Genomic DNA, 24,225 nt, shown 5'->3' with positions numbered 1-24,225 from the left:
CAGAGGGAGAAGCAGGCTCCCCACTGAGCCTCTCTTGACTCTCTCCTAGGTCCAGCCAGTACTAGGACTCTGAGGGGTTACATGGGCTGACCTTTCTGACTCCTCCACTTTCTCCAGGAGGCCCAGTACACTTACTGCTCTTTGGAAGTGGAAGAAAGAGTAAGTAGGGGGATCAGACAGAATGAGATTAAGGTTTTTCTCATAGGTGTTCAGTTCGAGGAGGTAGGAGGTATGTGACCACACCTTGTTAAGGCTGACTGCTTAAAAACTGCAGTTCATTCATTTAATTAGGAATTGTTTTTTCTCGGAATTTTTTTGATCTCGGAATCAAACCTTTGTATTGATTGTCTTTCCTCTTTCCTCCTTTTCCTATTTTCCCCTTTCATACCATTTTTTAATTACTTTCCTTTTATTCTTTGCATCTTTTTCTCCCCAAATGAGACAGTAGCATTCTTTCAGATGAACTGCTTGTTTGAAAGAAGACCCTGAATTCTGTGCAATTGCTTATTTTTGTGTGTGTGAAGTTTATATTTTAGAAGATGAGGACAATGTCATCTTACTTAGATTGTAAAAATTATTCTCATTTCCTTTGGAATGTAAGGGAAACTTTTAAAAGCTGCGCTTCCAGTAGAGATTCTCTGTGAGCATGTTTTGAGTCATAAGCCTTGAAAATAACTGTTAGAATTTTTTAATGCCTAAATTTTTAAGGAACAGCCTTCCCAAAACTTTAGGGCACACACATCTAATTTTTAAATTCTTTTCCAAAGTTAGGGAAAGAGTGTAGGTATTTAAATTTTTCTTCTGTTGTTATTTCCAAAACATTTTCTGTTTTAATAAAGCAGTATGTTCCGTAGTATGTAGTAGGATAAATACACTGGACTAGTAATCAGATTCTGGCCCAAGTGTTTCTGTTACCAAGTCACTGAACGTCTTCTACTCTGGTTTCTCAACTGAGAATGAAGGGATTGGATGTGTAAACTTCCAAGGTTTAGTTATAAAGTTTTAGTCATTCTAGGTTTTATTGGCATTTCTCTAAAGCCAGTAATATAAAAGATTAGAAGAACTTTGCTTACAATACTGTTCACATAAAAATATAACTCATTTCAATGTAACATAAGACTTGGATTCTAAAGGGGCTTAGTCAGTGGATGACTAAAACAACCTTTTTATAAGATGGTCTCGTGTAGAAATCAGTTTCAAAATACATTCTCTGACAACATTGAACTAAAAATCCTGGATCTCATTTTGATATTAATAATTGTTAAGTAATTTGTCATTATCTTTTATCTTCTTTCTATTCATCTACTTTTAAAAGATAACTCATCACTCTGTAGGAGTTGGCTTTTTCTGGTATGGCTTCCCTTGAAATACTACTGCTTTAGTCTTTCTCCCCTAAGTGCCTTTTCCTGAGAATAAAGGATTGAGTTCATACCTTTGCATAATGATTTAGAGAGTATTTTAAGCTTGGCATGTTAAAACCTGGCTGACTCCATTAATATGTGGACAAACTAGCACATTAGAGCATTTTTAAAGTTCCAAGCCACAAGTTGTGCTTTAAATGAACATGGGCATGTATAAAATTAATATTTAAGCCTTGAATAGCACAGACATTCAAAATGCCCGTTGCCCTGGGTGACTGATTTTCAGTAAGTCTCTTGCTTGCCCTGCACATTTCTTCCTTTGCTTTAAACAGTGCCAAGAGCAGAGTCAGGAGAGGGTTTATTCCTTTGGCGCTCTGCTACCCTCTGCTTTCGGCAGGCAAAAAGGCTGCTGTTTTACTTCTTAAACTCCTACCATATGGAAAGTTTCTATAAATAAATCTTGGATTTATGATTGGACTTCTAAATTTGTAACCTCTACGATCCATGACTAAAGCCAATATAAATACCTATTTAAACATACAGACGGCATACGAAGCTGTGGCACTATTTCAGTGAGTATGGTCTCCAGCCACAATATCTAAATTATCAATTCAGTTAATTTCTTCTGTCTCATTTGGCATGAATGAGGACTTCATTTTGTTGTCAAGCAAAAACTAGTGAGCTTGGTAGTTTTTAGTGAATCCACTTTGACTTTTTGTACCTGAATTGTTGGCATAATTATGTGGCAGATGTATTCATGAAAATGTAAAAGTGCATTAGATTTGACAAACTAAATCACTTAAATGTACTAAAGGAAGTGACTTAGAGGAATCCTTTTATAATTTATTTTGTAAATTTGAGTCAATCGGTATTTCAGTTAACAAGAATATAATGGGCACCTGTTATGTGCCAGACACTGTGTTAGGTCTTAGGGCACATTGAGTTGTATGAAAGATGGTTTCTGTTCAGAAAAGTAAGAGAAAAAGAAAAAGGGAAACCTGGGGACAATAAAATGTTTTATCGCTCTAATGGAAAAATGGACAAATGCCACGTGAGTGTGGTGGGGAGGCGAGTAGATTAACTCTGGGGAATTGGAAGGCTTTAGAAAAATATTTCAATTAGATCTTTAATAATAAAAATTATTTCTAACTGGCTATATTGTACTGAGTGCCTACTGTATACTAAGATTAGTTCATGTTATCTACCCGGGAAAAAGGAAGAGCATTTTATGCAGTAGGAAAACAGTGGAACTATCAAAGACTGTGTATCCCAGAAGTAAGAAGTTTGGTACAGCTAATGGGGAAGGGAAGGGAGATCAGTGGCTGGGTGGGATCAGATTATGAAGGACCTCAGATACATAGTACCTGTCCCTGCCACCATGTTTTTGTTCTCATTTCTTTGCCTGAAAAGCCTTTCTCCTCTCTTTGCTGATGTACCTATTTTTAAAGGTCCAGCTTTTATGTGAAGCTTTCATCCCCTTTTCTCAAAGCTTATTATTTTTACTGAATGATTGTGCAAAAGAGTGTACCTCGTAAAAGGGCACACCATTTCTCGTAGTCTAGCCTGATCTCCCCAGCTAGTTTATTCTGAAGGACAGAGGATGAATCCTCTTTAGCACCTGGTATAGTGCTCAGCACATGGTGGGAACTCAAGAGACACATAATGAATGGATGAATATGGAACATTTGTAGATATATCAACCATTGAAACAGCCCAGCTACAGTGGTTGAGATCACCTACATTTATTTAAAAGCCATTTCTTAGCACCAGTAAGAGCAATTTTCAGAGCTACAGGTCAGTTGTGATTTAGACTTAAAATGACTTAATAAGAGTAATTATCTCAGGGTTGTTGAGGATTAAATTAGTGCATTTTAAGCACTTAGAACAGTGCCTGGCATATATAAGTGCTCAGTCAAGTGTTAGCTATTATTTAACTCTACCTATTTGGGCCTTTTTGCCAGGGACAGAGCTCACCCCCTGTTGTAGGCATGAAGAAGATAGAAAGGAGATAAACAGCTTCATGCCTTTGAAACCAAATGCCCTTTAGGAACTGGAAGCACTGCTTATTATGCATGAACTTTTATTTTTCTGTTTGTGTTTTAGTGATCGAGGGGTATGATTGGCATGGAATTGAATTTCATCTGTCTGTGGGAGTTGTAAACAAGGTAGGTCCCAGGTTTATTTACTTTTTCCTGCTCCTTTCCTAAGCTGTTTTGTTAGTATTTTAAGTTCTGAACTAGAATAGATCAGATTGGATTATTGTTTAGGGAAGCACTCTCATAGCCCCATGATAGTTTGTCATCATTGATTATCTAATGTTGTGGACTATGTCTAGTATCTTGTTAGAATTTATTGAATGCCAAGAAACAGCACAAGCAGTTAAAAATTTTGGTGGTTATAGAACAGAACTATGAATTCACACACATGCTTATACAAACCATGATCCAGTCCTTGGAGGGCAGAAGTTCTTGTATTAGAGCCATTATGTAGACCAACTTGGGGTAATGGCTGACAGGCTAACTAATTCTTCTGGTCACTCTGACACTCAGTAGCTTATGTGAATGGTAGACTAAATGCAACAAGGGGCCTGTTTTGACAGTAGCCAGGCCATCATGGCAATTATAAAATTTTGTTACTGATGACAGAATCTGTCTATCTGCAACCACTAGAGTTTGATTTGACACAGCATGCTTGTGTTCCTGTCTTAAGCTCTGGGCTAAACAAAAATATACCAGATACGGCTTGGGTTCCTGTATCTGTCTTGTGTCAGATGCCCACAAAAAGCTATAGATGGCGGCTTCACACAGCTTTGCAAACCTATTTCTGTCAGAACATTTCCTGTCAAAGTAAGGTAGTGCTAGTTCACGTGTAGTTATAGTTTTCTGTGGTCTTAGGTTTGTGGAGATCCCATTGCTCATTGGTGCAGGAAACTTGGATCACTCAGAGAGTGAACTTGATAGCCAAAAAAAAAATAATGACACTACTCCCTACAATCCCCCCAACCAGGAATCTTATAAACTTGTGTATAGGGTTCTGTGGGTTGATGACAGCCTTGGACTCTTGTTGCACCTGCACATAGAACAGCAAAAGTTTTTGAGACAGCTTGTCTCTCAGTCAGAAAGAACAGTAATCATAAATACATTGCTACAAGGAAAAACAGTTGAGTTACCTTTTTTTTTAAATAAGCTTTATGTCCAATGTCAGGCTTGAACTCACGACCCTGAGATCAAGAGTTGCATGCTCTACCAACTAAGCCAGCCAGGTCCCCCTTCAGCTACTTTCTGTAGCAAAGGGAACCATGGTCCTTGGAATTGACACTACTGCCTGGGAAGTGAGGTAGGGAGGGTTGATGAAAATTTAACTTCTGCTTGGGATGCCTGGGTGGCTCAGATGGTTAAGCGTCTGCCTTCAGCTCAGGTCATGATCCCAGGATTCTGGGACCGAGCCCCGCCTCTGGCTCCTGGCTCGGCTGGGAGCCTGCTTCTCCCTCTCCTCTGCCTCTCCCCCTGCTCATGCTCTCTCTCTCTCTCTCTCTCTCTCTGTCTCAAATGAATAAAATCTTAAAAAGAAAAAAAAAAAGTTTAACTTCTGCAGATGAATCCCCTTCATTATTATCTAGAGGCCTGAATGTTGGGGTCTGGTCTGGGTGGTCAGTCAGAAAATTCCCTTCTTTCTGTTTTCCTGCTTTTTATTGGGGTAGTAATAAACAGGAACTATTTCATGGAAATACTATAAGAATTAATGGAAAGGAAAGCAACTAAAATTTACTGAACGCCTACTAAGGATTAGGCATGCTACTGTAAATGCTATTCGGCATGCTATTTTCACACTGTGTTCTTTTATTGAAATATATAAAGTTCATCAATATTATACTTTTTCAAGTCTGAGTGGATAACATCATGGATATTACCGCTTTGAGCTCTTTTGACCTTTATTGTAGCCATTTAGAGGAAGGAGAATTAGATACTGATACATGTTGCTCCATTTATGTCTGCTGGAACCTTCTTTTATGAAGAAAAAAAGAAAATACCTACATGAGTTAGTGGAATTTTTTGTTCTTGTTTTTATCTAGAAAATAAAAACAGACTTGGCTACTAATTTAGCCAAAGGCAGAAAGGAGACTAGCAGGTCTGAAATTAGAGACACCTGCGCTGTTTTGGGAAGTTGAGACTCTTGACCCAGGCTTCGCTGAAGTGGATGCAGGGGAGGTCAGAGTAGGTTAATATTTTCATAGCTCAAAGCAAATGTGAATTGTGGTTGTTCATAGGTGCAGTTTCGCTTGATCTCTGTAGTTGCACATGGGTAAGTAAAATACAGTGCTGCTGTCTCGGACAGCTTCTGCAAAAGGCCCTCAACCAATGCAAATTAATCTTCTCCAAAAATAACAAAAAATCCCGTATTTGGATGTTTGCTGGCTGAGGGAATTGACTGTTGTCAGCTTGCTGGTGAAGAAATTGTCATACATTCTTTTAAGATGATTCTGGATTTGATTTTCTGTTTTTAAATTTCCTCTTGAAATTCTTCTCTGATAGGAGATACCATCTCTACATCTCAGGCATATGCAATAATGTGGGATCAGAATAAATTGTTACCTCTCTCCTAGGTGATAGGAAATTAAGTCGGAGTATTCCTTCCCCTGATTCCACATTCTCTAAATCTATTGTCTTTTTACTCTTAGGATGGTAAGCTTTTGTGGTCTAAGCAAGGTTTATAGAGAGTAACCCAGTGACATTTTTATTTTCCTGTCTGTAGAATGAATTATTGTACTTTTTCTCTTTGCTGCTTCCTTTCTTCAGTCAGAGAAATTCTAATAATGAAATTCTCCCTTCTTGCTTCAGCAAACAAATACCACTTTTTAAGAAACAGCTTTATTGGTGTGTAATTTATATACTGCTAAATTTGCCTGTTTGAAGTGTATAAGTCAGTGATTTTTAGTAAACTTGTAGAGTTGTGCAACCGTTACTACACTCCAGTGTTACAGTCCCAGCTCCCCCAAAAGATCCCTTGTAAGACTCTTAATCGTAGGAAACAAATTGAGGGTTGCTGGAGGGAAAGGGGATGAGAGGATGGACTAACTGGGTGATGGACATTAAGGAGGGCACAGGATGTAATGGGTACTGGGTATTATATAAGACTGAGGAATTACTGACCTCTAGCTCTGAAACTAATAATACACTGTGTGTTAATTAATTGGATTAAAAAAAAGAGATCCCTTGAAACACTACTTTCTAGCTTTATGTCCTCTACAAATTTTGCTAAGTTCTGCATCAGGTTTAATCTTCTTCCTACAAAGCTTTCCCATTGCTTATTTTCCCCCCCTTATTTTTATATTAGTTGCTTATTGCAGGTCAAACATTTACCCTTTTGTCACTTTTATTCCATTTTCTTACCACTTTTTAGAAGTGTAACCTTTCTTGAAGAGTGCCTTTAGCTTTTATTTGAAGTGTTCTTTTTTTTCCTTGAAAGACTTTATAATGGTTCAGGTCTTTCTTTTTTTTTAAAGATTTTATTTATTTGACAGAGAGAGACACAGTGAGAGAGGGAACACAAGCAGGGGGAGTGGGAGAAGGAGAAGCAGGCTTCCCGCGGAGCAGGGAGCCGGATGCGGGGCTCGATCCCAGGACGCTGGGATCATGACCTGAGCCAAAGGCAGACGCTTAACGACTGAGCCACCCAGGCGCCCCGGTTCAGGTCTTTCAATAAAAAGTCTTGTATTGGGGCGCCTGGGTGGTTCATTCAGTTAAGTGTCTGCTTTCGGCTCAGGTCATGATCTCAGGGCCCTGGGATTGAACCCCACATCGGGCTCCTTGCTCAGCGGGGAGTTTGCTTCTCCCTCTCCACCGCTTGTGCTCTCTCTTGCATGTGCTCTCTCTCTCAATCTCTCAAATAAATAAAATCTTAAAAAAAATGTAAAATGCTAGAATATTGCCTGGCATTTATGTATTAAACAACCCAATAGACACTAGCTACTTTTTTGTGTTACTCTTAGGCCTAGAGAGATTAAGTCTAATAGATATGGCTCCTTCTCTCAGGGTTCTACAGTCTACCTGAAGAAACAAATAAGAATCAATGTCCAGAGAACAGCATGATAAGTATTATGGTATTATAAGAGCACAGAGAAGGAGTATTTAAATTAAATAAAGGGGGGCACCTGGGTGGCTCAGTTGGTTAAGTGTCTACCTTCGGCTCAGGTCATGATCCCAGGGTCCTCGGATCTAGCTCCTAGCCCTGCATTGGGCTCCCTGCGGGGAGTCTGCTTCTGCTTCTCCATCTCCCTCTGCCCCTCTCCCCTGCTTGTGTACTCTCTCTCTCTGTTTCAAATAAATAAATAAAATCTTAAAATTAATCAATTAAAGGTAATAAAGTTTATCACAAATGGGACCAGAGCTGATTTCTAAAGAATAAGTAGTTATTTCCCATTCAAAGTGATAAACCATTGAGACAATGGTAGAAGCATGAAAACCTTAATGGGCGAAAGCATGACATCAGTTGAGGTTAAGGGAATAAGAATGAAAAGTGTGGCAGGAAAAACTTAAAGGAAAGCGGGAGCCAGATCATAAATGGCCTGTGTGATAAGCTGAGTTTGGACTTTTCCTGAAAGCTACAAGGAGCCACTGAAAACACAGAAACAGAGATAAGATGTGATGAAATATCAAAAAAAAAAAAAAAAAAAAAAGATGTGATTAAATCTCCATGTTTGAAAGATCGCTTGGATAGCAAAGTGAAAGGCAAATTAAAGAGGTGACAAGTCCAGTTAGAATTCTACTGCAGTCATACAGAGGGATAAAACTATACGGACTTCAACCCGTAGTTATATACCTGAGAAATACGAAAACATGCATCCACACAAAAACTTGTACACAAATGGTCATAGCAGCATTATTCGTAAGAGCCAAAGAGTAGAAACAACCCAAATGTCCATTAACTGACTACATGGATTTTTAAAATGTGGTATATCCATACAGTGAAATATTATTCATCCTTAAGAAGGAATGAAGTTCTGACACCTGCTACAACCTAGATGAGCTTTGAAAACATTATGCTGAATGAAAGAAGCCACTCACAAAAGGGCACATCTTGTATGATTCCATTTATATGAAAAGTCTAGAACAGGCAAATTCATATACAGAAAGCTCTAGAGAGAAGCCAGCTGCTATGTCATGACAGCACTCAAGCAATCCTATGTAGAGGTCCATCTGGTAATGAACTGAGGCCCCCAGCAATAGCCAGTGAGAAATCGTGACCTGCTGCCAACAACCATGTGAGTAAGCTTAGAAATGGATTCTCCAGCCCCAGTCAAGCCTTCAGATAATGAGAGCCCCAGCAAACATGAGTGCAACCTCATAGCCAGAATCACTCAGTTAAGCTGCTCCCATATTCCTGAGCCACAGAAACTATATGAGATAATGTTTATTACTGTTTTAAGCTGCTGAGTTTTAGAATAGTTTACTATGCTGAAATAGAGAACTAATCCTCCAACAAAACTTTTAAAAGTTCGGGGTGGCTGGCTGACTCAATCAGTAGAGCATTCCACTCTTGATCTCAGGGTTATAAGTTCAAGCCCCATGCTGGGTGTAGAGATTACTTAAAATCTTTAAAAAAAAAAAACTTTTAAAAGTTCAGGTGTACTAGAATATTCATTTACCTTATTTACCAAGCATCTGAACATTCATGTACAGAGCAGAATTCTCCAATTAACAAATACCTATATATACAAAGAAATAACCAGGTAAATGATTCCCTTTAAAAACAAGTAATAAATAAACAGGAAACCAAAAATAATATAAGAGCTTTTTTTTTTAATTTTTATTTTTTTAAGATTTTATTAGAGAGCACAAGCTCGGGAGAGAGGCAGAAGGAGAGGGAGAAGCAGACTCCCCACTGAGCCAGCTGAGCCACCCAGGTGCCCGGCATTTTTACATTTGTTATGTCATCTAATCTTCATAACAACCCATTAAATTAGGTACTGTTATTATCTTCCCTTTAAAAATGAAGATATCAAAGCACAGAGAGATTGAGTAGTTTGCTGAAAGGTACACAAATAGCAAATGGTAGAGCTCGGATTTGGTAGTGCTGGGATTTGAACTTACACACTCTGAGTCCGGAGTCTGTGTTCTTACTTGTACTGCTATGCTGCTGCCATGGAGTCTGACACATAGATATTTAATAAATATTGATGGGTGAGTGAATACTCACTGTTTCTGCACACAGAACTTTGCTTACTTGGTTCTTGCCAATAGGATGTTTGTCCTTGGGGTTATAAGGACAGGAAGATAGAGGTTTGAGTCACAGTGGTCTGAATCCCTATTCTGCTCCCTGCTTCTTGACTCCTTTCTTTTCTTTTCTTTTCTTTTCTTTTACCAAAGAGAATGATTCTTTTTTTTTAAGATTTATTTATTTATTTTAGAGGAGAGAGAGAGCACGAGTGCAGGGCAGAGGGGCAAAGGGAGAGGGAGAGAGAGAGAATCTGAAGCCGACTCCCTGCTGAGCACGGAGCCCAACGCCGTGCTAGATCTCACGACCCTGACTGAGATCACCACCCGAGCAGAAACCAAGAGTTGGGCGCTCAATTGACTGCACCACCCAGGTGCCTCACCAAAGAGAATGATTCTGTTATTCTACCTTAATCGTTACGTAATCCTTAGATTCAGATTCCTGAGTTTTGTGTCTTGGATTATTTTCTGCCCCAACCTTTTATTTTGATGACACTTAAACCTTCAAAAAGTGTAAAGAATGGTACAGTGGTCACCCATATACCCTTTTGACTAAACTTACCAATTTTGAACATGTTGCCACATTTTTGTGTTCTCTTTTCACACACACATGCATATTTATATTTTGCTGAAACATTTAAGGGTTACTTGCAGACATCATGACACTTTACTCCTCAATATTTCGGCATCCATTTCCAAAGAATAAGGAGATTTCTCCTACACAAGCATAATAAAACTGTATTACAGTTTTATACTCAGGAACTTTAGTATTGATGTATTATCATCTAATATACCGTCTATATTGTATATTTCCTTGGTTTTAATAATGTCCTTTATACCTTACTTTAAAGCTTTGAAATCTAGAATTCAGTCAAGAATTACATTGCATGGGGCGCCTGGGTGGCTCAGTCGTTAAGCGTCTGCCTTCGGCTCAGGTCATGATCCCAGGATCCTGGGATCGAGTCCCACATCGGGCTCCTTGCTCCACGGGAAGCCTGCTTCTCCCTCTCCCACTCCCCCTGCTTGTGTTCCCTCTCAGGCTGTCTCTCTCTCTGTCAAATAAATAAATAAAGTCTTAAAAAAAAAAAAAAAGAATTACATTGCATTTAGTTGTCCTGTCTCTTACCCCAAAACAGTTCCTAAAGCCCGGTTTTAGGAAGGGAGATGTCTTTAATGACGTTGACATTTTAAGAGATGAGTTGTTTTGTAGACTGTCCTTCAATTTGAATATACCTTTTTCCTCTTGTGTTGCTTCAGGATAAATATTGTGGGCAGGATGTTTTGTCTTAATGCTAAATATTAGGAAGTCTACGATGGTAGTTTCATTAATGGTGATGTTAAATCTCACATTTGGTTAAATTCCTATCTGCCAGATTTGCCCATTATGTAGGTGCCTTTTTCCCTTTGTAATATATAATTGATTAGAGTAATACTGATTTTTTTTTTATATCTTTTGTACAGAAGTACCATGTGGTTATCACAATAGAAATGCTGCCTAAGCGACAAACTAAACAGGATAACAATGTTTAAAAGTTGAGTATTATGTGCAAGGTGATATGTACAAAATGGAGTTCACAGTTCATTTAATTTGAGCTTCTTTGTAATGTGAAGTTTAAGTGCAGAGTTTAAATACTATTGCTGAAGAGCCTTGGGATGAAAATCTAGTTTTTTTGGGTCATAGGAATTTTTGCTGATAACCTTTTCATAGTTGCACTGTAGTGGAGTATTAATATTTTTCATAGTTTTCAGACAGATTCTTTCCTGCTTTTATTTATTTTTCCCATTTATTATTTTTATTTATTTTTTAGGTGGGGGAGGGGCAGAGGGAGAAGGTGGAGGGAGAGGGAGAGAGAGAATCTTAGGCAGATTCCACGCTCAGCACAGAGCAGGGCTTAATCCCCTGACCCTGAGATCGTGACCTGAGCGGAAATCAAGAGTCGGACACTCAACCGACTGAGCCACCCAGGCACCCCTCTTTTTGCTTTTAAAATCTCCTCCTCCCATCTTCTTATGTGTGCCTTGAAACAATACAGCTTTTAGTGAGAGCTCTGGAGTTAATCTGGGTTTGAACCCTTGCTCAGCCACTTAATCACTAAGTGATCTTGAACAGGTTATTTAACTTCTCTGTACCTCAGTATTCTCCTCTGTGTAATGGGGAAAATAATAATGCCCTCATAAGCTTGCTGCAAGGATTGAATAAGCAGTGGCTACTGTTTCTAATCATAAGTATTTAGTAAGTGTTATATATTCTTTTCAATCTGTTAAAACTTGTCAGGTATTAGTGACTTTTCCCTTAAATCTGTACACTAGACATGTATACATAAACATATAAATGTACTTGTAGACTTTGTTCAAGGAAATAATCTTAGACATTTCTTCTATAATTCTGTCTTATCCTTTCTTTGTGAAACTTGGGAGAAATGGAGATAAACATTTAACTTAGAATACTTGTAGAATCCATATGTTAACCTTTTATTTCTTGGATGTTTACATTTGTTGCATACCATCTTAAAAATAATACCCAGGGACTGCCTGTGCTAGGAAAAAAAAAAGGTAAATATTCTCTCTACTTTAGACCATATGATTTTAATGCTACCTTGGAAATAGTTAAATTCAAGGCACTGATAGCTGACTGACATTTCTACCCTGAATTGGAGACCACAATTCATTATGTGACAATCAGTTGATCTAAGGAGAGTATCAGCTAAATTTTTCAGTGGTTCTTAATGGCAGAGGTACCGTATCTCCAGAGGGTATTTGGAAAAGTATGGGGGCACTTTTGGTTGTTGCAGTGACTATGGAGGAGGGAGGATACACCACTGGCATTTAGTGGTCAGGGACCAAGGGATAACAGTCTAAAACAAAGAATTATGCAAAGAATTATGAATTATGCCAATAGCATTGCTCAGAGACTGAACTACTTGAACCTAAAGACTTGGTGAATTGGTAGAGACAGTTTTATTTTATCTCAGTTATTAAAAAAAGATTATTGCTTAAGACAGGAAGTTTTCTGAAGAAATATTTCAGAGCTGTAGTATATACTATGTATTCTTCAAGGAGAATTAGGCCATATTTTCTCATTTGGGAGAGTAAGGTATTTTCCTGAAAATTCAGAAAGTAAGTATACATTGATGGTGCTTAACCCCTAAAATTAGGAGTAGTTGAATCGTTAAAATTGTGTGGTGGTTAAAGAAAATTGGTGTTGTATTTCTTTAGTAATCTGTGTATCTCCATGATTGGTAGAAATAACATAATTTATGCCCGGCATTCCAGTAATACTTGAATATTGCTTGTACTGTTCTTTTTTTTTTTTTTCTCCAAAGACCAAGTAATGTATTTTTTTGGCAGATCAATAAGATTATATTAGGAATGTAATTAAACTTGTTATAGCTTGTTTCACTTGAGCCTAATGAAGGACTTTGACAAAGATTTTAGGGAAGATAAGTATCCACAGCTTCTAGGCATGGTTTCTCAAGCTTTTTTGGCTATGACTCATAATTAGAGACATATTTTATATTGGCACCCAATTGTATGCATAAGTATATAGATACTTGAGACAAAAGTTTTATGAAATAATACCCTTACTACATGTACAATCTGATAGTTTTTATTTTATTTAATTGTAAAATGTTGATCTTGGTCTATTAAATTGATTATGTGACCAGTGTATTACAAATTGCAATTTGAAAAATACTGCCTTAGGATATATGTTCTTGAGATTCTAACCCAAGCTTTAAAATATATCCCAATTGTGACTTTTTGTTTTCTTTTTTAAAATTTATTTTATTATAAGAACACTTAAGATGAGATCTGCCCTCTTAATAGATTTTTAAGTGTACAACACAGTAATGTTATCTATATGTACAATGTTATACAGCAGATCTCTAGAACTTATTTATCTTGCATAACTGAAATTTTATACCCATTGATTAGCAGCTTCATCTTTAATCTTCTCCCTAGCCCCTGGCAACCACTATTTTACTCTTTTCTTCTATGAATTTGACAGTTTTTTTTTTAAAAAGTTTATTTATGGGGTGCCTGGGTGGCTCAGTCAGTTAAGCGTCTGCCTTTGGCTCAGAGTCCTGGGATCGAGTCCCGCGTCAGGCTCTCTGCTCTGCAGAGTCTGCTTCTCCGTCTCCCTCTAACCCTACCTCCTCTTGTGCTCTCTCTTTCTTTCACTCTCTTTCTCCAAAAAAAAAAAACTTAAAAAAGGCTATTTTTTTTAGTAACCTCTACACCCAGTGTGGGGCTTGAATTTATGACCCCCAGATCAAGAGGCACATGCTCTTCCAGCTGAGCCAGTCAGGAACCCAAGTTCGAGAATTTTAGGTATCTCATATAAGTGAAACCATGGTATTTGTGGTGGTATTTGTCCTTCTGTGACTGACTGCCTTATTTTCCTTAGCATAAAGTCTTCAAGGTTCATCTGTGTTATTGCATATTACAGGATTTCCTTCTTTTTTAAGGCTGAATAATATTCCATTGTATGTCTATACCTCATTTTTTTTGAATCCATTAATCTATTAGGTTGTTTCTACATCTTGCCTATTGTGAACAGTGCTGCATTGACATAATAGTTCTACTACCTCTTCAAAATCCTGACTTCAGTTATTTTGGAAAAATACTCAGAAGTGGGATTGCTGGATCATATAGAAGTTTTATTTTTTATTTTTTTTGAATAAATTCCATGCTGTTGTCATGATGGCTACCATTTTGCGTTCCACAACAGTGTACAGGTGTTCCAGTTTCTCTACATCCTTGTCAACATTTGTTGTCTTTTGTTTTCTTGATAATAGACATCCTTACAGGCATGAGGTGATAACTCATTGTGGTTTTGTGCTATTCTTTGGAGAACTATCTATTCAAGTCCTTTGCCTATTTTTAAATTGAGTTATTAGTTTTTTTGCTATTGAGTTGTAGGAGTTCCTAATATATTTTGGAGACTAACCCCTTATCAGATATGTGGTTTACAGATACTTTATTCTCATTCTGTAGCTTGCCTTTTTCCTCTGCTAATTGTTTCCTTTGCTGTGTAGAAGCTTTTTAGTTTGGTATAGTCCCATTGGTCTGTTTTTGCTTTTCTTACCTGTGCTTTGGTATCCTATCTGTGAAGTCATTGCCATGACTAATGTTATGAAGCTTTCCCCCTATGTTTTCTTCTAGGAGTTTTACAGTTTCAGGTCTTACATTTAAGTCTTTAATCCATTTTGATTTGATTTGATGTATGGTGTAAGATGAGGGTCCAAATTCTTTTTTTTTTTTTTAAAGGTGATCTTGTTTTGTTTTAAGATTTTATTTATTAGAGAGAAAGCATGCCAGTGGGGAGTCCAATGCAGGGCTCTATCCCAGGACCCTGGGATCATGACCTGAGCCGAAGGCAGACGCTTAACGACTGAGCCATCCAGGCGCCCCTGGACATTTTAATAATAATAATTCTTCCAGCCCACAAACATGGGATGACTTTCCATTCATTTGTGTCTTTAATTTCTTTCATCAAGGTTTTATAGTTTTCAGCGAATAAGTCTTTTACTTCCTTAAATTTATTCCTTAGTATTTTATTCTTTCTGATGCTGTTGTAAATGGGATTCTTAATAATTTCCTTTTTAGGTAGTTCATTTATTAGTATATGTTGATTTTGTATCCTGCAACTTTACTGAATTCGCTTCCTGGTTCTAACGGTATTTTTGTAGAGTCTTTGGGATTTTCTGTTTATAAGATCATGTTGTGTCTGCAAACAGGGATGATTTTGCTTCTTCCTTTGTGATTTGGATGCTATCCATCTATCTATCTATCTATCTATTTATTTATTATTTTCCTTTGCTGAATTGCTCTGGTTAGGACTTACAGTATGTTAAGTAGAAGTGGTGAAAGTAGGCATCATTAACTTGTTCTTGATCTTAGTAGAAGAGCTTCAGTATTTTACCACAGAGTATGATGGGCTTTTTGTGATGGCATTTATTATGTTGAGGTCATTTCCTTTTATTCTTAGTTTGTTGAGAATTTTTATCATGAAAGAGTGTTGGATTTCATCAGATGGGTTTTCTGCATCTATTGAGGTGATCATGTGTTGTTTTTTTTTAAAGATTTATTTATTTATTTTTAGAGAGAGAGCCTTTATGTGAACAGGGGGTGGGGCAAAGGGAAAGGGAAAAAGCAGGCTCCCTGCTGACTGGGGAGCCTGACATGGGACTGGATCCCAGGACCCTGAGATCATGACCTGAGCCAAAATCAAGAGTCGGATGCTTTGACTGACTGAGCCACCCAGGCACCCTGAGATGATCATGTGGTTTTTACCCTTCGTTCTGTTAATGTAGTCCATCATATTAAATAGTTTGCATATGTTGAACCATCTTTGCAAAGCAGGGATAACCAAGTCTATTTCTGACTATCTGCTCCACTATTGCCCTTGGCTAAGCCACCCTCACCTCTCTCTTGGACTTCTTCAATAGCATCCTAATTGTACTCCTGATTTCTTCTCATGCTTTGTTCCCACCCAGCTCTGTCCTCCTTTCTGCTGTCTAAATGATGGTTTAGGGGCGCCTGGGTGGCTCATTCGTTAAACATCTGCCTTCGGCTCAGGTCATGGTCCCAGGGTCCTGGGATCGAGCCCCGCATCGGGCTCCCTGATCGGCTGGAAGCCTGCTTCTCCCTCTCCCACTCCCCTGCTTGTGTTCCTTCCCTTGCTTTGTATCTCTCTGTCAAATAAATAAATAAAATCTTTAAAAAATAATAATAAAAAATAAATGATGGTTCAAAAGGCTGTCTGTTGTTTTTTTGTTACAAATTTAGCCTATGTGATTAAAAAATTTATAGTTTAATAAAAATTTAAAAATCAAAAGTTAAAGTAGTAATCATTGACTTCAGCTATCTAGAACAAGTTATACCATGGAACTCTCTTGCTCAGTAGTATTGAGGCCTAAACAGAATCTCTCATCTCTGTTTCATTTGCTATTTGTATAATCCCTCTATATTCGTTCATTGTAATTCCAGTGCATTGCCTGGCCTGTTTTATTGAACTGCTCTTCCTTTCAGATTGGCAAAAATGATAACAGGTCTGGATTTTGTTGTAATTTTTGTTTTTTTTGGTAAGCCAATATGATGAAAGATTTGGCATTTTAAAAGACTGGGGCTCCTGGCTGGCTCAGTTGGAAGAACATGCAGCTCTTGATCTCGGGGTCATGAGTTCCAGCCCAATGTGGGTGTAGAGATTCTTAAATAAATAAAACTTAAGGAAAAAAAAAAAACCAAAAGACAAGATAGTGTGCTGAACCAAACAGCCCAGAATCTTCCTCACCTATTTTATTATTTATTTACAGAAAAGAATACGCTAGTGTGGAAATACTGAATTGGAAATCAGGAGGCCAGGGTTCTTCTCTTGCCTTTGCCACTAATTTGCTGACATTGAGGAAATTGCTTATAACTCTTCTGAACTTTTACTTTCTTCATCATCTGAAATCATTGGATACTCTAGGTTTCCTCAAACCCTAAAATTCAGCAATTCTGCCATCTTTTTGACAGGGTTTTGAGACAATCAGGAAGTCTTCTTTTTTTGCCATGCTGATTTTCTCCCATCTGTTGTAATCTGAATACCTAGAAAAAGGAAAATAAATTTTAATCTGTCATACTCCGTTATTGTGATAAGTAATTCCACAATTGTGATTATAAGAATAGTCTGGGCATATAATAAAGTACTATGCAGATGACAAATGATTATGTACCACCACGGGGGTGAAAAATGTAGATAAGCAGTCCCTTCCTGTGTACTTTTGTGAACTGCTCTGTGGTCACGATTGTATGATCCACTTTAGAGAGCTTTTGGGGCTGTGCTTTACTATGCTTTCCTTGAGTTGCAAGACTAGTTTCTTGGAGTATTCTCTTTGTATTATGTTTTGTGCCTTGAGTGTGTGTAATTCTACCAGAGGTGGTAAAGCTGAGGAATTCATTGCTTTGAGGGTTGGAAACTTTCCTCTTTCATCCCAAAGCAGTTTTGCAGGAAAATTAAGCACCAGAAAAGATACGGTTACCAACCTTATGGCTGCCTTGTTCCTGAGCTGGGCCCCCTGGTGTCATGGAGGGAGCTGTTGTTTCCTTATTACACATTTTGTTCTTCCCTAGACATTGTAGCTCTTTTTCTAAGATGCTGGTGAGCTGTCTTGTGACTATATTTGCTTGCAGGTTATTGGGAGCTCTGGTAGACATCTGTTAAAGTCCTGTGAGAATAGGGAAAACAAGGCTCTGCTGTTTTAATCAGGTAGAGTTGTTCAGTGGCCCTTAGACTCCTCAGGCTCTTTTGCAGCACTATTTGTTAAAGGCATTTTTTTTTTTTTTTAAAGATTTTATTTATTTATTTGACAGAGAGATAGACAGAAGAGCACAAGCAGAGGGAGCAGCAGAGGGAGAGGGAGAAGCAGGCTCTGCACTGAGCAGGGAACCCGATGCGGGACTCGATCTCAGGACCCTGAGATCATGACCTGAGCCGAAGGCAGACGCTTAACCACCTGAGCCACCCAGGCGCCCTGTTAAAGGCATTTTTTAAAACTCATTTGGTGGGCGCCTGGGTGGCTCAGTCGTTAAGCGTCTGCCTTCGGCTCAGGTCATGATCCCAGGGTCCTGGGATCGAGTCCCACATCGGGCTCTCTGCTCTGCGGGAAGCCTGCTTCTCCCTCTCCCACTCCCCCTGCTTGTGTTCCTGCTCTCGCTATGTCTCTCTCTGTCAAATAAATAAACAAAATCTTTAAAATAAAATAAAATAAAATAAAACTCATTTGGTAAAAGAGATAGAACATGTGCCCTAAACTGTGATCTGCTTCAGTCCAGTGAGGCACTTGGCATTGCAGTGCATTGTGTTCTAGGGCATTGTTCAGCTCATGCCTTTGTACTCATGGCCCGATTACCATCAGCCCTTTTCAAAAGAAAGAATAGTGATGTGCATACTGTGTGGCTATATAACTAATGAACTGAGTTTTGGGCAAGTATAATTGTAACATCAAAGGAGCTAATGGTATTCATATGTTGTTAGGTAGGTTTTACCCCTGATTTGTGAACAAATTGTGCCTTTTCCTAAGGGAGCCTAAGTTATTAGACTGCCTTCCATTAGTAAAGACAGGTGTGCGTGTGTGTGTGTGTGTGTGTGTGTGTGTGTAACAGTGAAAAGTTTTATTCAGTGGCTAATTGAAGGAAATGACTCAAAGAAGTTTTTTAGACTATGAATGAGAATATATTGATGAATTTCTCTACAGAAAGTAGATGAGTGGTTGCTGGGGCAGGAAGGGGGATAATGGAGAGTGACTACTAACAGATGGAGTTTCTTTTTAGGGTGATGAAAATGTTCTGGAATTAGATAGTGTAGAACTTTGTGAATATACCAAAACCCACTGAATTGTACACTTTAAAAGGTTGAATTAATGGTATGTGATTTATATCCCCCCAAAAATGTTATTTAAAAAAGAAAGGACCAGATTATTTGTCTGAGTAAGATATTTACTTCCTTTGTTGAGTAGAACAATATGAAATTTTTTTAAAAAAGATTTTAATTTTTAAGTAATCTCTACACCCAACATGGGGCTTGAACTTACAACCCCGAGATCAAGAATTGCATGCTCTACCAACTAAACAAGCCAGGAGCCCCAGAACAGTATGAAAATCTGAAATGTGGGATGTCTTTTTTATTTTTATTTTTTAAAGATTATTTATTTATTTGAGAGATAGAGAGGGAGCAGGCAAGTGAGAGAGAGCGAGCACAGGCAGGGGGAGGGGCAGAGGGGAAGGGTTAAGCAGACTCCCCACTGACCAGGTTGCTACACTCAAAAGGAGGCTTGATCCATGACCTGAGCTGAAGGCAGATGCTTAACTGACTGAGCCACCCAGGCGTCCCCGGGATGCCTTTATTAAAGATACTCTATATAATTTTCCTAAAGGCTTATGGCAACTTGAAAATCACAATTAAAGAAAAATTTTTGTTTTGTTGAAAGATTGAATGTGAAATTTAAAATTTTATAGTATATGACTTTATGGGTGAACACAAGAAAGGTATAAGTTGTATATTGCATATCTGTAATAATTTAGAAATAGGAATATTACAAAGAGAAAGCCCATTTATCTAATAAAACTACAAAAATTGGGTCATTCTTAAGTAACAAGATACTATTTCAAACACTTCAATTTGTGCAAATTTCATAAAGTCTAATGGTACCAGTTAAGACAGTGGGGAAGAGAAACCCTAATATACTGTTGAAGGATGTGTAATTTTTGGCAAGATTTTGTGAGGTATATATACCCTACAGAGGAGCCTTGGATTTTTTTTAAAGATTTTATTTATTTATTTCAGAGAGAGAGGCAGAGATACCGAGAGAGAGCACAAGTGAGGAGGAGAGGGAGAAGCAGGCTCCCCCCTAAGCAGGGAGCCGGATGTGGGACTCGATCCCAGGACACTGGGATCATGACCTGAGCCAAAGGCAGACGTTTAACCGACTGAGCCACCCAGGTTCCCCGTGCCTTGGATTTATACAACAGGAAACATGTACTAGCATTTTTATTTCAGTTATATTTGTAATAGGAAAAATTTGGAAACTATCCAACTGTAGAGGACTGGATAAGCAAGCAGTAGTATTTTAATGCAATTTATTACTATAACACAGAATGGACAAACCACGTTTGTGTGTGTCTACACAGATAAATCCTGGAACATTACGTTGAGGAAAAAAAAAGCAAGTTAAAAAATTTGAATGTGATACCACTTATGAATGTTAAAAACAAAACAGTGCAGTGTTGTCTATGGATCCATATATGTATGCTGCAAAATAATTATTTTTAAAGATTATTTATTTGAGCGAGTGGGAGGGGCTTGAGGGAGAGGGAGAGAGAATTCCAAGTAGACCCAGTGCTGAGCACAGAGCCTGACGTGGGGCCTGATCACAGGACCCTGAGATTGCGATCTGAGCCGAAACCTAGAGTTGGATGCTCACTGTGCCACCTAGGCGCCCCTGCAAAATTATTTTTAAAAACCCATGGATTAGAAAAAGACACATTAATTTCAGTAGGATTTTTACTTCTGAAAGGGGAGAGAGGACAGTGGAATGAGCAGGGAAACCAACTAACTTGCAATTTTCTGTTTCATAAAAAAAAAAAACTGAAGCAAAAATGGCAGTGTGTTATGACTGTTATATTTGGGTTATCATTTCACTTTTCTGAATTTTAAATTCTTCCATAACTAAAAATGAAAAAAAAAGTGAAAACATCGTATGGCATTGGTTTTTAAAAAACCAATCAGCTTATACATTTTTCCTCAGATATTTCGTATTTACTGTCATAGAGATAATTCATCCTGAAGGTCATGAACATTAGTTTTTGAAGAAGTGCAATGTAAGTGCTGTGGATTATATCATATTTTTATTTTAAAATCCTCACATCCATATTTTTTCTTGAGAAAAATGCTTGATCAGTGCAAGAACACATTATTGTGTTATTGGCATGATTGAGTTCTTATTAAACATACACAGGTTTTTATGTTTTATAGTTAGGACTTGGCTTTTCCTCTGTGCAAGCACCTGTGTCTTTTGGTGGGGGTGTGAGAATGCTGTTAGCAGGTGTGCCCTTAGATTCTTTCACACACTTTGATTCTAAAGAAGGCTGTAGACTAGTATGGTGTTGGCAGGCACTTAAAAATTGTTTGATGACTTAAAAGTTTATTGCTGTTAATATTTTTAATAAGCATTTATTGTTTATAATAAGAAAGTGTAAATTATCATATGGAAGTGTGCTTTTTGAAGAGCTTCTTGGAGTAGAACTATTTAGAACTGAACAATGGAATGAGGGATGATATTTATTTTAGCTACTCATCTTAAACAAATCTTAGATAGCACAAGATATGCATGTCTTTATAAGACTTGGGGATTCCTTAGTATTTATCTTTTAAAGAGCAGACTTGGCTCTGAATATTCTCCCGAATACTATCAGTTTCCTTTCTGTCATTCTTAGAGGAAAGGAAGTTACTAGGATCTCTTCTGTTTACTATGGAAAATGTTCCCTTCCTAGTTTCCCTTTTTCCCAAGAAATGATGGAGTTTTTATATTTTAGATTGAGTTTTAGACTTTCCTCTAGAGCAGTGTTGTTTTTTTTTTAACTGAGGTATAATTGGCATTAGTATTACATTAGCTTCAGGTGCACAGCATAATGAGTTGATAATTTGCATATGTTTTAAAATGACCACTACAGTAAGTCTAGATAACATCCATGACCATACATAGTTATAGTACTTTTTCTTGTGGTGAGAACTTAAGATTTACTCTCTTAGTAACTTTCAAGTATGTAATACAGGGTGCCTGGGTGGCTCAGTCGGTTAAGCGATTGCCTTCGGCTCAGGTCATGATCCCAGGGTTCTGGGATCGAGTCCCACATCAGGCTCCCTGCTCTGCGGGGAGCCTGCTTCTCCCTCTCCCACTCCCCCTGCTTGTGTTCCCTCTCTCGCTGTGTCTCTCTCTGTCAAATAAATAAATAAAATCTTAAAAAAAAAAAGTGTGTAATACAGTATTATTAGCTGTAGTTACCCATGCTGTACATTACATCCCATGACTTACTTTATAACTGGAAGTTTGTGCTTTTTGACCCCCTTAGCTCATTTGGCCCACCACCCACCTCTGGCAGCCACCAATTTCTTCTCTGTATCTATGAGCTCCTTAAAAAAAAAAAAAATTTTTTTTAAATAGGCTCCATGCCTAACGTGATTCTTGAACTCATGACCCTGAGATCAAGACCTGAGCTGAGATCGAGTCAGTTGCTCAACCAACTGAGCCACCCAGGCGCCCCCTCTCCTTTAAAAAAAAAAAAAATTTAGATTCTCTCTCTCAATAAATAAATAAAATCTTTAAAAAATAAACTTAAAAATTTTTTTTAGATTCTACCTATAAGTGAGATCATATGATATTTGTCTTTGTCTTGTTTCACTGAGCATAATGCTCTCAAGGTCCATCTATGTTGTTGCAAATGACAAGATTTCATTCTTCTTTATGGCTGAATAATATTTGTGTGTGTGTGTGTGTGTATGTATCACATGTTCTTTATTTATCCATTGATGGACACTTAGGTGTTTTTGTGTCTTGGCTATTGCAGATAATGCTGCACTGAACACGGACATGCATGTATCTTTTTGAGTTAGTGTTTTCATTTTCTTTGGATAAATACCCAGAAGTAGAATTGTTGGATCATATGATAGTTCTATTTTTAATTTTTTAAGGACCCTCCATACTGTTTTCCCTAGTGACTGCACCAGTTTACATTTGCACTAACAGTGCCCAAGCATTCCCTCTTCTCCACATCCTTGCCAACACTTGTTTTTTCTTGTCTTTTTGATAATAGCCATCCTAACAGTGTGAAGTTATATCTCATTGTGGTTTTGATGTGCATTTTCCTGATAAGTGATAATTGAGCTTTTTTTTTTTTTTTTTTTTTTAATGTACCTGTTGGCCCTCTATATGTCGTCTTTGGAAAAATGTCTATTCAGATTCTCTGCCCATTTTTTAAAAAATATTTATTCATTTGCGAGAGAGAGAGTGGAGTGTGAGCGGGAGGGAGAGGGAATCTGAAGCAGACTCTGCACTGAGTGCAGAGCCTGATGTGGGTCTCGGTCCACAGCAGTGAGATCATGACCTGAGCCGAGACCAAGACCTGAGCCGAAACCAAGAGTTGGACGCTCAACCAACTGCGCCACCCAGGCTCCCCCTCTCTGCCCATTTTTTAGTTCAATTTTTTTTTTTGAGCTGATCGAGTTCTTTATATTTTTGGATATTAACCTCTTGTAAAATATATGATTTGCAATGATTTTTCTCCCTTTCAGTAGGTTGCCTTTTCATTTTATTGATGGTTTCCTTTGCTGTGCAGAAGCTTTTTCACTTGATGTAATTCCACATGTTTGTTTTTGCTCTTATCGCCTTTGCTTTTGCTGTCAAATCCAAAAAATCATTATCAAGACCAATGTCAAGGAGTTTACTGATGTCAAGGAGTTTACTGCTTATGTTTTCTTCTAGGAGTTTTATGGTTTCAGGTCTTAATTCAAGTGTTGATTCCATTTTTTTTTTAAGTTTTTTTTTATTTATTCATTCGAGATACAGAGAGAGAGAGAGAATATGAGCAGGGGGAGAAGCAGACAGAAGGGGAGAAGCAGGCCCCCCGCTGAGCAGGGAGCCTGATGCGGGGCTCGATGCCAGGACCCTGGGATCATGACCTGAGCCGAAGGCAGACGCTTAACCATCTGAGCCACCCAGGTGCCACATGTGTTGATTCCATTTTGAGTGAATTTTGAGTAAAATAGTGGTCCAGTTTCATTCGTTTGCATGTGGCTGTCCAGTTTTCCCAGTACCATTTATTGAAGAGACTTTTCTTTCCTTGCTGTATATTGTTGGCTCCTGTAGAGCAGTGTTTTTGGGCTAGGGTATGTGGGTGGGGGTGAGTGGTGCTATTGAAAAGATCATGAACTCTGAGGAGTTTTTCAGGGCTATAACTTAAAAGAAATGAGTTTTAGGTTGAACAGGGATTTTCTGTCCCTGCTGTTGCCTCTTCTATCTAGCTTTTGAAGGCAAGTCAGAAATGGGTAGTACCCTGGAGATGCTAGAAGTGTTTCCATAAACATGCCATGTTGGGGCCAAGGTGGTATTTTA

The 24,225-nt window shown here is 38.1% G+C and overlaps 1 protein-coding gene across 2 annotated transcripts in view; it reads left to right on the top strand.

Annotated features, from left to right (window-relative positions):
• The window catches only part of MRTFA (myocardin related transcription factor A), a 213,197-nt gene that overhangs the window by 46,362 nt on the left and 142,610 nt on the right, over window positions 1-24,225 (top strand). For both annotated transcript variants that reach the window (XM_032416716.1, XM_032416718.1), the window contains exon 2: window positions 3,465-3,526. In XM_032416716.1, coding sequence (XP_032272607.1) covers window positions 3,465-3,526 — 62 coding nt within the window. The remainder of the gene's footprint in view (window positions 1-3,464; window positions 3,527-24,225) is intronic.

The sequence above is a fragment of the Phoca vitulina genome, unplaced genomic scaffold (genome assembly GCF_004348235.1).
Source record: "Phoca vitulina isolate PV1807 unplaced genomic scaffold, GSC_HSeal_1.0 scaffold19, whole genome shotgun sequence".
NCBI classification, from domain to species: Eukaryota; Metazoa; Chordata; class Mammalia; order Carnivora; family Phocidae; genus Phoca; species Phoca vitulina.
The sequence above is the reverse complement of the archived record's forward strand: the minus strand, read 5'-3'. Positions and strand labels throughout refer to the sequence as shown.